This window comes from Sapajus apella, unplaced genomic scaffold (assembly GCF_009761245.1).
Source record: "Sapajus apella isolate SASKATOON/1434 unplaced genomic scaffold, GSC_monkey_1.0 scaffold48, whole genome shotgun sequence".
In the NCBI taxonomy this organism is placed as follows: Eukaryota; Metazoa; Chordata; class Mammalia; order Primates; family Cebidae; genus Sapajus; species Sapajus apella.
In genome coordinates, this window is record NW_022436988.1 from 7,216,329 (window position 1) to 7,232,716 (window position 16,388).

A 16,388-nucleotide genomic window follows, 5' to 3' on the forward strand; every position below is an offset into this window, starting at 1 on the left:
GCACAAACATGGGGCTCGGGGTCTCCTGTCTGTCCATGGCCAGAGGCATATTTGGATAACAACGGTGACTTCTTGGGCCCCTCCAAACAGTGTCCCAGGCCTCCATCACCCTATTGTCAACCCTGAGGCAGTAGTCCCAACCAAAATGGGGCACATATGAGCTTCAACATTTGCCTGCAAACAGAATGCAGGAGAGACAGTGCATCTGAGATGCCAAGAGGTAAAAATACGGCACTTTTAATGGGCAACAGATCCCAGGTGGTGCGCGGACAGACCCTGTCCACAGTGCCCGGCTCCCACGCTGCATGTCCTTCTGGATGGAATGCCACAAAGAAGTTCCTCTCAGGTGGCATCTGGGGAGCAGTTCCCAGTCCTGAAATATACAAAGTGGCACCTCCCATTGGGCAGTGGTCACTGGGCTGCATGGTCCTTTCAAGTCCTAGGGTAGCCCCTCAGGTCACTGCTTGGCCTTCTTCACAATAGTGCCCACAGCAGAGATGACGGTGGTCTTGGAGCCGCTGGCGCTGGTGGTGACCGTGACAACAGCTGGCAGGGTGGCCGTGGTGGTGAGGATGGTGGGCTGGGCTATCGTTGTCACTGGGATGGCCGAGTCCCACTTGCTCTTTCTCTTTTGAGCATCTGGAGATAAAGCAAGAGAAGTCAGGATCACGATCCACCAAGGAGTGGGTGCCCTCTTTCCCTTCCCCTAGTGGGCCAGCAGGGGCTTAGGGAGCAGAAACCGAAGGGGCCCATCCCAGGCTCCATGTGTGTGTGGAAGGAGGCAGGGCATCTCTGCAATCTACCTGCAACAGCTGTGCTGGCGGTGGTAGTGGTGGTGGCCGTGGCATTGGTTGTGGTGCCTTTCTTGGTGCCTGTCACAAATTCAATCTGAAGAGGGAGAAGGAAGAGAATCAGGCCGGGCAAAGCTGGGTGTCCACAGCCTTTTGCCATCTGTCAGCTCCTGGGGGACAGGAGCTTGGCACTTACACAAAGGAGGCATTGGAAATCAACTCTGCTGTGACCATCTGGGGGAGGGTGAGGTGTCTAAGAAGAACCCGAAGGGGCTTTTCACTCTTAAGAAACTTTCCAAACAGTACCGGATCCCTCCCGGCATCACCAGGTCTCTGTACATCCCAGCACCCCCAACCCACCGCCCCACCTCATATGCCCAGAACCGTTTGGCCAGGCCCCTCCTCCTCACACCCAGGAGGAGGCGGCGCCCGCCCGCACAGGGGAAGGACAGCTCCGGTCCCCAGGCGCTGCAGACACGTCCCTGCAACAAGCCTGGGGTTTGGAAGGGAGAGGGAAAGAGAGAGAAGGGAGATTCAATGAAGGTTTAAGAATGAGAAACCCCAATTATCCCCTTGAACCAGCTCCCACATTCCTGGCCCAGCAGCCAGTGCCTCCAGAGGGCCACCAGCATGCCCAGGCCCACAGCCCCTCTGCCTGGGGGTGAGGGAAGCGGTCTGGAGGCTGCAGCTGCTTTAGGATGGTCAGGCCCAGCCAGAGGTGGAAGGAGCTGGTGTCCTGAGGCCCAGCTCCAGGACTCTGGTCACAAAGGGAACAATGCCCAGAGACAAGGCTTTGGTCTCACAGCCAAACTGATGCTCCCTGAAGAACCCAGACCACACTGCTGGGGAACAAGTGGCACTCAGGGTCCTAACAGGGGACCTAATAGGCAGAACCCAGGCGGGCCAATGGGGTCAGCTCTGGAGGCCAAGAAACTCACCGAGCAGAGCAAGCTGGGCCTGGCACTGTCTCAGGGAACTATTTCCCTCCCTTCAGGTCGGAGAGGGCACCCATGACCCGAAGCAGACAAAGCCCCCCAAGGCTCTGCAATTGTGGGGGCACAATGTAGCAAACAAGACGCCAAGGGTGAGGCAGCAGACGAGCGCTGTGAGCCCAGCAGGCCTGCTCAGTGCACAGGCCCTGCTGAGGGGGTCAGAGCCTCGCCGAGCGATGACATGGGGTCAGGGTAGGGGGCAGTCTGGACAACCTCTGGGCTCAGCCAGCAGGACCCATGCACTCCACACATCTGCCTTTTTCATCTATGAGGTCTGCCATCACTTACTTTTGTTCGCTCCTTTTTGGCCTTTTCTAATTTGTCCATCTCGATTTTCTGGGCCTTGGCTATGAAGACAAGAGAAGCTGTTACCAAGGCAGCCCTGGAGCAGCTCTGGGCTGAGGGTGCCTACTCTGATCCCTGCATTCTTCTCACTGGGCTGTCCTTTGTGCTAGGCAAAATGAAGCCAGCCCTTGGTCAGCGCGCAGCAGGGGCCTTCAGCTCCAGGGCTTGAGGGCTGCATGCCCTGCGCCTGCGTCTGGAAGGGCCAGCTACTCCCGAGCTCCAGTGAACTGCTGCACAGGGGCATAGAGGCCTAATGGGGACTACCTTCCTACTGACTGAGAGAAGCTGGAATGAGAGATTATGATGTAAAATGTTGGCAATGAATTCAAATTAAAAGACAAAATTCATGAAGGCCAAACAAAGCACCTCTACAGGCCCGTGGGCTGCAGGCTCGGGACCTACGGTCTGGGGGTTTGGGCCTTCTGACGTTCCTCCAGTTCTCCCAAACTGGTACCTTAAGAATAAGCTGTGCTTGCCGGGTGCGGTGGCTCACACCTATAATCCCAGCACTTTGGGAGGCCGAGGTGGGTGGATCACGAGGTCAAGAGATCGAGACTATCCTGGTCAACATGGTGAAACCCTGTCTCTACTAAAAATACAAAAATTAGCTGGGCGTGGTGACATGCGCCTGTAGTCCCAGCTACTCGGGAGGCTGAGGCAGAAGAATTGCTTGAACCCAGGAGGTGGAGATTGCGGTGAGCCAAGATCGCGCCATTACACTCAAGCCTGGGTAACGAGAGAAACTCTGACTCAAAAAAAAAAAAAAAAAAAAAAAAAGAGTAAGCCGTGCTCCCACTGACCTAGGAGCATTCTGCCTACACCTGCCTGGCCCCTAAGCCTCCTCAAATCTCAGCTTGAATACAGTTTCAGCAGTGAGGCCTTTCCATCCCTTTGGTCAGGTTAGATGACCCTCCTTGCCAGAGCTGTCTGTACCCAGCAACTCCGTCATCATCAACATTCACTGATGCTGGCATTACTGGTGTAATGTTCCGTCGTCTTTGCTGTGGCATAAGCCTCTTGAGTCAGGGGTGGGTCTATCTCATTCAGGCCTGTACCCAGCCCCTCCCTTGAACATGGCCTGATGTAGAGGAGACCGTGAAACATGTATCACCTGGATAACCAACTGACTAAATAAAGGGACAGTTGGGTGGGAGGATGAGGTATGGGGGAGGAGGGACGAAAGGCTACCTAATGCCTCATAGTATGAGTCCTCAGACCAGCCATGGGGATCAAACATATCCTGCAAAGGAAAAGGCGAAAGTTGCAGTTAGTAGGAATCATTAGATGACAAATGATTCAGAAACCTAAGTTCCATACCCGAGTTTTTCTATGGAGGTTCCTGGCCTGGGGTCCCCTTACCCGGGGCTCGGCTGTCATTCTTGGACTCTAGCCAAGGGCAGTCAGCAAGTGCTAAAGAATATGGGAGCACGATGCCCCTGTCCAGCAACCCCCAGGTGGGCCTACAAGAGCAGCAGGTCCACACATGGCCCTGTCAGGGGCCAGGCACCAGGACGACCACCGGAATCTCTTTATCGGACTATTTCAGAATAGGGAGTTAAACCAAAGAGATGGGGACTGTGCTTTACAACCAGCGGTGCCACTCCATGGACCTTTCTGTTGCTGCAGGTCAAATCCCATGGCCTGGTGTCCCCATCACCCTCCAGCCCCGTGTCCCAGACACACCTTTGGATAGTTGGTGCCAAGCTCGTCAATGGCACAGAACTGGATCAGCTTCTCGTAGATGCTGAAAGAATAGCACGGGTGCTGAGCAGGCACAAGTCCACATCCCTGCACGACACCTGAACCATCCAGCTCATGATACAAAACCTTCAAAACCTTTAAACCCAGCTCAGTGGTTCTAAGCAACCTTCCTGATGGCCCTCCACCCTCCCAGGGAGACGGACCTGTTAACTAGGGGCCGGGAAGAGCATGGGGTCAAGGTGATGGCTAAGTTTTGTCTCACTGACCTTCAGTCTGCATGGCTGGGTTGGGCTCACCACACTCAGGCCCACACACAAGACATGCTCTTTCCTGGGTATGTCACTAGCTTGTGCATTAAATGGAATAAGACCAGACATAGCTCTGGTCCTAAGGCCTCTCACCTATATGCAAAAATCAGCTTTTTTGAGTTGGAAGATGAATCTACAGTAATTGTCCAGTCCAATTCCTTCCGCGAGGACAGAGGCCTTGAGAGGTCATGCGCTTTGGGCTCAGAGGAGGGACAAGAACTCAGCTAGGTCTCCCTCATCCCAGCCTAGGTCTCGGTATGTACTGCTTTATGTGTTTCGTCTCGATCTTGAATGGCAAGCCTCTGGCTGGGTTAATGCAGTCTGCTGTGTCTAGCAGGCACTCAGTGTAATGACAAGTGTGGGTGATGGTTTGGGCTCAGGGCTTTTCCTCACCACCTCCTTGGGAACGTCTCAGCCCTTAGGTCAACATAAATAACTCAGTAAACTCTGCAGGTTCAACTCAAGGTAAACTTACCTGGGGTTCCGAAATTCTTTCTTCCTTTGGATAATGTAGTTCATATCCATTCCCTCCTTTATCTTTCGTTCATAAAGCTTCTGGATCTTGTCCTATGGAAGAGGAGCAGAGGGCGCATACGACAGAAGCCCAGGTCCCTCCACTGTCCCAGCGCCTGGTCACCAGTGCTGTGTGCAGCATGAAGGTGAGGCTCCAGAGCCATGCAAAGCCCAGCTTGACCTTATGTTAAAATTTAACCTCCTCTTTCTCCACCCTGCCTTTGCCCAGAGCTGCACACAAGTAGGATAAACTCAGACCAGGCTGCTTCCATTGCTGAGGTTTCCTGACGCCCTCCTGATGACAGTATAGTGAGCAGTGAAAAGATCACAGCAGAGGAGCCACAGAGAAAATAATGAAGAAAGCCCCAGCCGGTTAATCAGTTCCAGAATCATCCGAAGAAGCGTTCAGGGCATTGGTGTTGATATGCAGGGACTGAATCCTGGTTTTACATTTTAACATGAGGTCAAATCCTTAGCAGAACTGTGACCCAGAGGAGACTTTGGAAGGGCTATGTCCTTTTGATGGGAGGCAGGAGTAGAGTTTTTTGGATCTGGTCTTGCAAACTGTTTATGGGGTGGCTCACAGGTAGCTGGTCCACACCAGTTTATTGACAGCATCAAGGGCTGACTGCTTCTCTCTCACCCAAGCTCCCCCACAGGTCACTGCCTGGCTTTCAATGGGAGAGTGGAGAACCACCCGGAGGGATCCAAGCTTACCTACTGTGGCCAGTGCCATAGGTGTCCACAGCCCATGGAGATGATGCCTAAAGTAGATGGCATCAGCACAGCCCAGTGCCAAGATCTACCTACAGCCTCCCTTGCAGTGGGGGTTAAATATAGATTCTCCAGAAGGAAAACATCTGAGGCACCGCAGCTGCAAAAGCGGGTGGGCAGGCCTGAAGGGCCCAGGTGACAATATTTAGGACACATCAGGAGGGGTGATCCACTCCCCTTATTAGAGGCCGCATCTTTCTACTGAGACTGGCCAGAGCAAGTGCTGAACTGTAGAGAGGTCTGTGATATAATCGCCAAGACTGAAGAATCTCTTTCCTCCAAGCTATCTCCTCCAGCGTAATGGAGGGAGCCATATATAGAAGGCTCGGCAACTTGAGGAGGACCCATGTCTTACAGATGACTTGGCTGCATCTCCTGGGCCATTAGATCAGTTCTACCACCCCAGAGGAACTAAAATGTTTGCTCAAGTGGCATGGTTTGCACCATCAGGAGGCACATTCGGCACCGGAGGCTGTCGCTGCTGTCTCTGCTTGGCGGGTTGCTGGAGTTGTCCTTACAAGCTGGAGCTTGTTGTCTGCCTGCCTGGCATGGAGGGTGATGTGATTCTGGAGGGTGGTGGTGGGGAGACAACTCAGCAATGGGAGGAGACTTCCAGGAAGGGAAGAGAATCTGCGCTGCATCCCTGGTCCTGACTCTGGCCCTTTCCCAGCTTGCTGCATTCTTTAGCCTCGGGTCCCATTAGTCATCCATCCGTTAGGGTGGTGCCATGGGCTTGCTGTGTAGTCGAAGGCACCCAGTGGTAGCTCCAGGACCAAAGGTGAAGCAGGTGGTCCAGGAGCCATGATTGTGCAGCCATGGCTGCCTGTTTTATTGTTCATCACAAGGGAACCCACAGAGGGACAAGGAGAGCCATGGGCTGAACCCCAGCTGTTCCCCAAGGGAGTGTAACTGCACTAAAAGCTTCGACTCCTTGGGATTTCAAATCTCCAGTCAGGTCTGCACATTCTGTCAGGCAAGAAGCTACTGAATCAGCATTTTAGAAATATATCAGGATAGAAAACTTGTAAGTGCTTGTGTTTTTTTATTTCTGTAATTTATTTTACATTCTGATGGCTCCTCAGTTTCTTAGCAAAGCTCCTTCTGAGAAGCTCCCATTGGCCCAGCACAGAGATCTCTGGGATGCACAGAGAAGGTTATTTTCTCTGCCTCTGCTTCGGACCTCACTGAGAGCAAGCCAGGGCTGCCTTGCTGGAGGAGCACCAGGGGACATGGCAGTGGGTGTAGGAGCCAACTCCCGAGATGAGGCTAACAGGAGGTAAAGCGGATCCTTCCCACCTGGCAGTTTCTTTATAGAGGCCTCGGTCCCTTTCCCTGCCATGGTCTCTTCAGGTTAAGACCTAACCAAACATGTAACCCAGGCTATTTAATCTATCCGGCCTCAGTAGCCAAGCCTCATGCTTACTTGTAAGTGATTTGAACATCTGCCAGGGGGTTCTGGCGGGATCTTGATTTCATCAGGCGACATGTTCCGAACTCTTTCAGAAAAGGAGGCTGTTGAGAGAAGAGGGAAAAATTCTGTAGGTGGGGGATCAGCACGAGGGACAGATATGCACAAAAAAACATGAGCACATAAAATGTTTTCAGGTAGGGATAAACACTATGAACAAAGTACAACTGAGTGTTTGGGTGTGGCCTCTCTGAGGTGTCATCTGAATTGAGACTGAATGACCAAAAGGGGTGGGCCATGTGCCAGCTTGAGCGAAGAAAGTCCAGGTGGAGGGTACAACTGTATGCAGCAGTTAACTTTTTTCCTTTCATGCCTATAATCCCAACATTTTGGGAGGCCAAAATGAGCAGATCATTTGAGGTCAGGAGTGAGACCAGCCTGGCCAATATGGTGAAACCCTGTCTCTACTAAAAATACAAAAATCAACTGGCATGGTGACACATGCCTGTAATCCCTGCTACTCGAGAGGCTGAGGCTCGAGAATCGCTTGAACCCGAAGGTGGAGGCTTCAGTGAGCCAAGATCGTGCCAATACACTTCAACCTGGGTGACAGAGTGAGACTCTGTCTCAAAAAAGGAAATAAAATACATAAAATAATAAATAAATAAATAAAGAGATGGGGGTGTTACTCTGTAACTCAGGCTAGAGTGTAGTGGTGCAATCATAGCTCACCGCAACCTTGAACTCCTGGGCTCAAGCAATCCTGTCTCAGCCTACTGAGCAGCAAGGACTACAGGCGCATGCCACCATGCCTGGCTAATCTTAAAAGTTTTTGTAAAGATGGGGTTTCGTTATGTTGCCAAGGCTGGTCTTGAACTGTTAGATCAAGCCATACTCCTATCTCTGCCTCTTAAAGTGTTGGGATTACGGGTATGAGCCACTGTGCCCAGCCCATAATGGTAAACTTTTAAGGAAAGAGTCAGCAGTGTGCTGGTAAATGTTTAACCACCATGGGGATGGGGAAGTGGGGAGACATCACTGGAGTGGGGATGGGGAGGGTGGAGGCGCTTGATCTGTATGATTTGCCATTTCTTATGGTGTAAATTCTCCTGCCATGGCCAAATTTAAGCTACCAAGGTGAAGTCACTGAACCCAGGGCCGGGAAGAGATGTGCACAATAGGCTCACAACGTGAACCAGCTCCAGCCTACATTGGGTATGTCTCTGCCTAGGCTACAGGAGAAACAGAACTCAGCGTTCCCAAAGCATCCAAAATGGCCTTGTGCATAAATGATCTTTTATAGTTATTAGCTTAGAATCTTTTTTTTTTTTTTTTTTTGAGACGGAATTTCGCTCTTGTTACCCAGGCTGGAGTGCAATGGCACGATCTCGGCTCACCGCAACCTCCGCCTCCTGGGTTCAGGCAATTCTCCTGCCTCAGCCTCCTTAGTAGCTGGGATTACAGGCACGTGCCACCATGCCCAGCTAATTTTTTGTATTTTTAGTAGAGACGGGGTTTCACCGTGTTGACCAGGATGGTCTCGATCTCTTGACCTCGTGATCCACCTGCCTCGGCCTCCCAAAGTGCTGGGATTACAGGCTTGAGCCACCGCGCCCGGCCTAGCTTAGAATCTTTTAAAAATAAACCAATCAACTTTCTCTTACCCACCTCATTCCTGAGAACAAAAGGCCTAATTCTGATGGGAAGAACCACAACCCCCAGGGGATAATTTCCTCAGAGATCTGCCACTGCCCAGCAGGTCTTGCTCTCTCCAGCCCCTTCCCAGCAGCTTCTGGCCACCCTGGCCCTACAGTCCTGTTTGGGATCGCTGGGACAATGTGCTGTTTGTTGTTAAGATTCTGTCTGTGCTCTTCAAAATACTCTCTCATGAAAAGGACCATACAATGAGCAAACAGCAGGCAGGGCAGGGTGGGGCAGGGTGAAGAGAAAGAATGTACAAACCACCAATAACACTCAGCAAGCACTTACTGGGTACCTACTGTGTGCAGGCCCCAGCTAACCCCACTGCTGAGCTGCCCGGGCTGGCTTTGCACAGCCTGTCCCTTCTCCTCTCCCCAGGCTGGGTTATTATTTGCTTAGTAGATAAGGTGCTTTGATCTCCGCCTGGGGTTTCAGTTACCGTAAAGAACGCAGTGCTGAGGAGGGCTGGGGACAAGGCCCCCAGACTCTGCCAGTCCAGCTGCTGCAGGACAAGCCTATGCACACTGCAAATACACTCTGAGACAGGGGTCGAGCCTGGGGCCATCCTAAAAACAAGACTTCAAGTGCTGATTTTCACTGCTGTCAATGGATTCTTGTTGGAAGCACCCCAAGAACAGAACACTAACCTGCCATTTTGGGTGAGGGCAAGAGAACAAAGACTGGGTGACACATTGATCAGAGGTCCTGCCGCGGACCTCAGATGCCAGTGCAGCCCAAGAGCAGGGGACAGAGTGCTTCTCTTTGCCCAGCAGCTTCCTTTGGTCTGACTCCTCAAGCAAAGGTGACACCCAGATATGGCTGGAATTCAAGTCTCCTCCTGACTTCCTCCCAGCCCTGGAATAGGTGACAGGGCTAGGCCTGTGGCTGCAAAAGCTGGTGGAGGGCCGAATCAGCTTAGGGGGAGCTGGTCCTGTCTCACAAGCAGCAGCAACAAAAGCAAGGAGGGTCCTGGCAGGCACTGGGCACATAAACAATCAGCGTTATGTTCTTCCCTGGGCTGGAGAGTTCGTATGTGTGCATGTGACAGAGACACAAAGAGTGCCCTTTGGCATTTGTCAGGAAAGGCTTTTGGAAAAACAGGGTGTGACCCTGTTGCCACAGCAACCCAGCCACACTCTGGGGCTCACATGGTATACAGTGTGATAAGAGGAGAGGAACCTCCCTGAAGCCCAGGGCTTGAAACAAGATAATTCCTAGGAAGTAGGCTGGCAAATAAAGGGAATTCAGGAAAACTAGATACAAATGTACAACACAGAGTTTGGAAGCAACCCTTCAATAATCCTCTCCTTCCTGAGTCCTGGAATGAATCTGAGTGGAAGACATGAGCTCCACATTTATTATGAGGAGACAGAGCCTCAAGCCATGTCCTAGGACATACATAGAGCAATGTGTCCACAGTCACTTGGAAGCAGTGCCTGGGTCTGTGGTGGCTACTGCCTGAGCCTGACGGGGGTTTTCTCAGAGGCAGCCGCACTTAGGACTTGAGAAGCCAGCTGTCAGCATGAGTTGCCCTGGTACGTACCCAAGTCAGACAACACCCATAGTGCCCACAGCTGCCAGGGAGGGATCTGCACAGGAGCAGCTAGTTGGACAGGCTGATGGGATGGAAGGGAGGGAGTGAGCTGGGGGCCCCAGGGACAGTGGAGTATTTGCAGCTCCCAAGTGACACAGAGAACTCAACTGCACTGCCACACCAGCACCATTGCTCCAGGTTCAGGCGTGGGCATCAGCGAGGCCCTGGAGGGCACAGACAGGGTGTGCACGCTCGGCTCTGTCAAGGGGCTACAGAGCTGCAGATGCCTGTGGCTTGGCTTCTCTGCTCTCCTGCTTGTTCTGTTAAAGCTAGGGCTGTCTACACGCATGGACACATTTCTGGTAAGCAATGTGAGTCTTGACACCAGAGTGGACAAAAGAAACTTAGGCAGAGGGGCTGATATGCGCCGCCATCATGAATAGAAGCCACTCTGCCTTCAGCTAATTACGTCTTCAGTAAGAGGAGCTACACAAGCTACTTTTCAATGAGGAACGGCGAATCATTAAAATGATGCCGGTTAAAAATCCATTTGTGTGCTCCATGAGTGAATGAGTGAACAAACAGTGGAGCATCCCTACGGTGAAATATTACTTGGCTATACAAGGAAACTCTGGACATGCCCAACAACATGGATGAGCCTCGCAAGCACTGTGCTGAGTGAGAAGCCACAGAGACTGCCACAGAGAGGGAGGGCCAACCCCACCAAGGGCTCTGGACTCAGATACCGGGAACTCCCCCTGGGTTAGGCTTTGGGAGCCACGCGAAAGGAGCTGGGGGGCTTTCTAAAAGGATTAAAAGGCTGGGCTAGCACAGGACTTGATAATGTGTGCTGTTTTCCAGAAACAGAGTGTCCCTGCTCTCCCAAGTCACAAAAACCCTAGCTCCATTTCTATCCCTGGTTCTCAACTGGGGGCAATTCTGCCCCAAGGGGACATTTGGCAATGTCTGGAGACGTGCATCATCCTCACACCTGCGGGAGGGAGAGTGCCTCCGGCATGTAGGAGTAGAGACCAAGGACACTGCTCTAACACCCTACAAAGCGCAGGACGGCCCCACAACAATCATCCAGCCCAAAGTGTCAGTAGGGCCAGGGCTGGGAGATCCTGATTTACAGAAAATTCTCAAAAAGGCAAAGCTATAGTGAGGAGAGTGTAGATCACGACTTGCCTGAGGCTGAGGGAGGGAATCACCTGTAACAGGGTCCGGGCAAGAGGGAACATTTCAGAGTGATGGACATGTTCTGTATCACGACTGTAGTGGGGCTAACGCAACTATACACATCTGTCAAAATTCATCAAATGGTACACTTAAAATTGGCGAATCTTACTCTATGTAAATTACACCTCAATAAAGCTATTTCCCAAAAGCGGCAGAGACAGAAAAAGTGACAAGTTGGTCCTGGAAGTAGCTGAGGGCTGAGATGGCTGATGCCCACACACATTCCACTGCCTGCCCAGCACCACTAGCAAGAGCGAGGGCATCTGCATTGGCATGTGACAGGCTGCTTGCTGATCCCCGGCTGTGCAGTTTCTCAAAGTGAACAGCAGGGTCAGCTCGGGTGATGGTGGGGAGAAGAGGCCGAGGCACCCATCCACACCCACCCCGTGGATCACCCACTTAGGGCAGGCCGTCGGCTTCCCAGCAGATGCACACTCTGCTTCCTCTGCCCTCAAAGCCAAATGTTGCACCCCTACGCAGCACTTTATAAACAGCAAACTGTAGATTTTAGGAAAATACTGTTTTTTATAGGATTTGAAAGACTCAAGCTCCATCAGAGAACTCAGGGATTAAGGCCCTCCTGCTGAGGGTCTGGGCTGCTCAGCATTTATCATGTTCCTACCCAATCCGTCTTCAAAAAACAAACAGAATGAACGATTCCCAGCTCCTTTAGTTCAGGAAAAGGAGAACAGGCTCCGGAGCACAACTCCCAGCAGAGAGGTCCTACTGGAAGAAGGCCTGGGTGGGAGGGTCTGAGCACTGGGGCAGCACTTCCAGGTGGTCCCTGGGCTCTGAACCTCCAGGGCTGGAGCCAGTAAGCCACTGCAGCAAGACTGTAGAAGGCAAAAGCCTGTTTGTGAAGATCAGCAGGATGGGCAGGGGAGCTGGTAATGGCTGCCACAGAGAGGGAGGGCCAACCCCACCAAGGGCTCTGGACTCAGATACCAGGAACTCCCCCTGGGTTGGGCTTTGGGAGCCACGTTAAAGGAGCTGGGGGGCTTTCTAAAAGGATTAAAAGGCTGGGCTAGCACAGGACTTGATAATGTGTGCTGTTTTCCAGAAACAGAGTGTCCCTGCTCTCCCAAGTCACAAAGAGCCCCAGACTCCAGGGCTGAGGTATGTTCCTGCCTGGGGACAAAGCAAAGTGCCAGCAGAGGCCACATGCTGGCTCCTTGAGCCGCATGCAGATGCCAGCAGAGATGGGGAGGAGGGGGTGCAAAGACAAGAGGACAGGCCCGGGCACTAAGGGAAGCAGAGACCAAGACATGCTCCCAGCTGAAGGGGCCCTGGATTCCCTCTTGACAGTGCTGGCAACTGACCAAACCCAATAAAATGCCACCACGAATACGATTTCCAAAGAAGAACTGTTCCCTGGGCGTCTCACCCGGGGTATCCTAGGAAATGCCAAAGGCCTTGAGAGGGAGCCGAAGGGACCATGGCGTTCATAGCAGACAGAAGCCCTGTGGAGTGGCAGGCCAGGCATGGCCAGAAGCCAGGCCGCTAGGGGCAAGGCTGAGAAACGCGCCTCCCACCCCCGCTCCCCCAATACTCACCCACGAGTTCCTGGGGGTCTCGCTTTTCTGCTTCTGTATTATCCTGCAAAAGAGAAACAAATACAAGGAGGTAAGACTGCGGGTCCTGAGCCAGCTATTCTCCGCTGAGACCACTCAGGGTTCTTAAGGATGGAGAAAAGGTAAAAGCACCGCCAGGAACACTAAGGGTAAGCTGATGCCTCAGGGGCCTCTGGCACCCCCAAGCGTCCGAACCCTCTTCTTCCTGCATCGCAGCAGCCGGATGCTCCAGAGCCCCACGTCGGTCTCTCCTCCATGCCTCTTCAGTGACCAAACCCAACGCTGAGGAGAACACACGCTAGCAAGCCTGCCGCGGCCACCTGGACAACGTATGCCCTGCCTGTTGCGCTCTCCTGGGTCCGAGGAAAACATGCTTGAATAGAGTGCAGAGCTCAAGGCCCCAGCTAGCCCAGACACCACTGCCTCTACCACTGGTACCAAGGAAGCAAGAGGTGACTGCTTTGTAACAGCAGACTCCTGAGATGAAAATGCAGACTAGTTGCTCCCAAGAGACTTTTCTTGTTTTTGGTTCAAAAAAGGGAGGCTTTATCATGAGGATAAAGGGGCAGCTCATGGAACCTCAGAGCAAGCATGCAGCGAACCTTCAAAGAACGACAGAACGGGGCTCCCGGAGAGGTTCTGGGCTCAAGGCAGCCTCTCTCTGGCTCTCAGCTCTCTTTACACTGGCTTTATACTCCTTTCAAAGGAAAGCTTCCTCCAATCCTGAATGCAAACACTGTCCCATGACAGTCACGTTCACAGGTCCTGCAGAAACCTGAGAGCAAGGCTAGACATTTTCTGGATTTCACTGCTCCACAGTAAATGTTTCATCTAAACCAAACTCAATGCTGAGAAGGCCATGGTCCAAGCCCCAAGTCACATGTCTTCCCTTGCCTCCATTGTCCCAAGCGTAAAATGGCAAGAACACACCTGTTTCCCCCATTTCTGGGTTGCTGACACCCAGCCCCTCAAACCCAGTTAGATCAACAATCTCAAAGGCCACACTTGCTAACGATCAGAACAGCAGAAGCAGAGTTCAGAGAAAGTTGTAGGACACCAGGTCCTTTCCCTTTGATCAGCGAGGCAGAAGAGACAGGAAGCACCCTGCACAAGACCTTCTTGAGGACAGGCGCAGAGCTCCGCAGGCTCCACTTACACAAAGACATGGCACACCATGCCAGGGCTCAAAAGGAGGGTGCCAGGGAGGCCACCCAGTTCCCCACCCTGAGCTTAGACTCAGTCTTAGACCCCTTCCCAAAAAGTCCCTCCTGATGCCAGGACAGGCCAAATTCCCCATTCCTCTGAACACTGCAGCTATTCTTTCAACCTGGCGGGGCACCACATCCAGGCCAGGCTGCTTAGTAACCGTCTCTTTGAGCCACTGCCCCCTGCCAATCAGGTGGGCAAAGAGGAGGCTGGGAGCGGGCAGGGAGGCGCGCCTGGAGGACTGCCACGCCAACTTCAGGTTGTAGTCATAAATCAGTGGCTCTACAGAGACTGCCAGTCTCTCAGGGGACCAACAACAATGCCTTTGCAGCAGTGACTCTGAAGAAACCAATGTTCCAGAGTGTCAGTGACAAAACATGGGGCTGTGAAATGTCCTTAAATTTTCCCTCTAGGGAACAGCTTTTTGGGTGCTAATTATGGGAAAACATCAGCTCCTACCTCCCCGCTGCCAGCTGGCTGATCATACAGGACTGTCCATTCATTAAGTCTTCCTCCAGCCCCCACTCACCCTTCCCCAAGGTTCCACACCACACCACACCCACCCCTTCTCATGGACTCACTGCAGAAGCCCAATCCCCACACAGGGAGTCTACCGCATCTACCCAGAGCCACAGGAAGTATCACCAAACACGCAATGGCTCTTCAAAGGGAAACACACTTGCCACTTCAGGGGCTCCTTAGGTAAAGTAAGTGGCCAGGAGCCTCCCCGTGGCTTCTTGTGGCTTTTGTGACCCTGGAGATGGAAAGGTGTGTGGGGTATGTGTGCTGCCAGGCCCAGCTGAGGTTGTTGAGTCACGTCTCTGGAAGAAAAGAGATGATGGGGCAAAATCACAGGAAGTATTTTATCCCTTTTAGTCTTTCCCTTTAGCTTGGTTCTCCAGTCCCCACCCCCAATTATTCCTTCTATGCCTAAGACATAAATATACCCGGTAGTTGGGTTTCAATTTGACAACTAGTCTGGACTTTGCTTTTCTATCCTCTTAGTACAAAAAAAGTGTGTGGCATGCCCAGGGCATACCCTAAGCTCACAATACTAGGACTCTAATTTAGTCCTGAACTTGAGGCCCAGAAACGAGGCCCACCCAATTTCCCAGCAGCAGAATCCAGCTCCGCAGGCCCTCCACCCTCAGTGCCTCTGAACAAAGTACTAACCAACAGACCATGTACCCGACTCCAAGTTCAAGAAGATTCTTCTGCCTTACGACAACCCGTTAAACCAAACGCATGAAGTAGCCTGGACAGTTTGGAAGCCACACGCATGCTCAGGAAGTGGCCAGAGCTGCGCTAAGGTCTCCTAAGAAGACTCTGGAATCTGTGTTGGTTCAGATTCCCATTGGTGTCACAGGCACCCTTGGGACCTAGAAGGCTCTGGAGAGTCAAGCTGGGAATCTGCCTCCTGCGGCTATACCTTGTCATGTTTAGAATGTGATTCTTCTGCCCTCTGAGTCCAACAAGCTGGGCCGTGAGCTTGCTGAGCCCTGGGCGCCTCTGTCACTGTGCCGAGTTTCTCCTGAAGAAGAAAGACAACAACCTAAGTTCTCTGGATCCTAAAGTGCCCACTTGGCCAGGCATGGTGGCTCACGCCTATAATCCCAGCACTTTGGGAAGCTGAGGGGGGCCAGACTGCTTGAGCCCAGGAATTTGAGACCAGCCTGTAGTCCCAGCTACTTGGGAGGCTGAGACAGGAAGACCACCAGAGCCAGGGAGGTCAACGCTACAGTGAGCTATGATCATGCCACTGCACTCCAGCGTGGGTGACACAGGGAGAACCTGGAATACCTCAGAGCTGCTTTTTAGTGCCATTTCCACACCACCATCCACTGAATCAAGTTTCATCCAATGAAAGCGGCCTCTATTCAAACAGTAACCATATTCGTCTATAATGACCTCCACCACGGGGAGGACAGGCCTAAAGAGACACCTTCTTACCAGTCATGTCTCAGACACCAGGCATTCGGTATCAAAAATGAGGCCGGGCACCGTGGCTCAAGCCTATAATCCCAGTACTTTGGGAGGCCAAGGCAGGCGGATCACAAGGTCAGGACTTCAAGACCAGCTTGACCAACATGGTGAAACCCAGTCTCTACTAAAAATACAAAACTTAGCCGGGCATGGTGGCGTTTGCCTGTAGTCCCAGCTACTTGGAAGGCTGAGGCAGGAGCATCGCTTGAACCCCGGAGGTGGAGGTTGCCGTGAGCCAAGATCATGCCGCTGCACTCTAGCCTGGGTGACAGAGACTCTGTTTCTGAAAAAAAAAAAAAAAAAAAAAAAAAAAAAAAAAAAA

The 16,388-nt window shown here is 52.3% G+C and overlaps 1 protein-coding gene across 6 annotated transcripts in view; it reads right to left on the reverse strand.

Annotated features, from left to right (window-relative positions):
* Nucleotides 1–206: 206 nt before the first annotated feature.
* Nucleotides 207–16,388, reverse strand: part of SAP30BP (SAP30 binding protein) — a 40,451-nt gene continuing 24,269 nt past the window's right edge. For 2 of the 6 annotated variants that reach the window (XM_032241666.1, XM_032241668.1), the window contains 9 exons: nucleotides 12,860–12,902; nucleotides 6,848–6,936; nucleotides 4,613–4,704; nucleotides 3,812–3,872; nucleotides 3,317–3,368; nucleotides 2,072–2,130; nucleotides 1,225–1,284; nucleotides 804–888; nucleotides 207–639 (listed from right to left, as the gene is read on the reverse strand). In XM_032241666.1, coding sequence (XP_032097557.1) covers nucleotides 458–639; nucleotides 804–888; nucleotides 1,225–1,284; nucleotides 2,072–2,130; nucleotides 3,317–3,368; nucleotides 3,812–3,872; nucleotides 4,613–4,704; nucleotides 6,848–6,936; nucleotides 12,860–12,902 — 723 coding nt within the window. In that variant the 3' untranslated portion in view covers nucleotides 207–457. Of the gene's footprint in view, nucleotides 640–803; nucleotides 889–1,224; nucleotides 1,285–2,071; nucleotides 2,131–3,316; nucleotides 3,369–3,811; nucleotides 3,873–4,612; nucleotides 4,705–6,847; nucleotides 6,937–12,859; nucleotides 12,903–15,512; nucleotides 15,615–16,388 lie in introns of all 6 variants that reach the window. The other 4 variants (XM_032241667.1, XM_032241671.1, XM_032241670.1 and 1 more) reach the window with 4 other exon arrangements.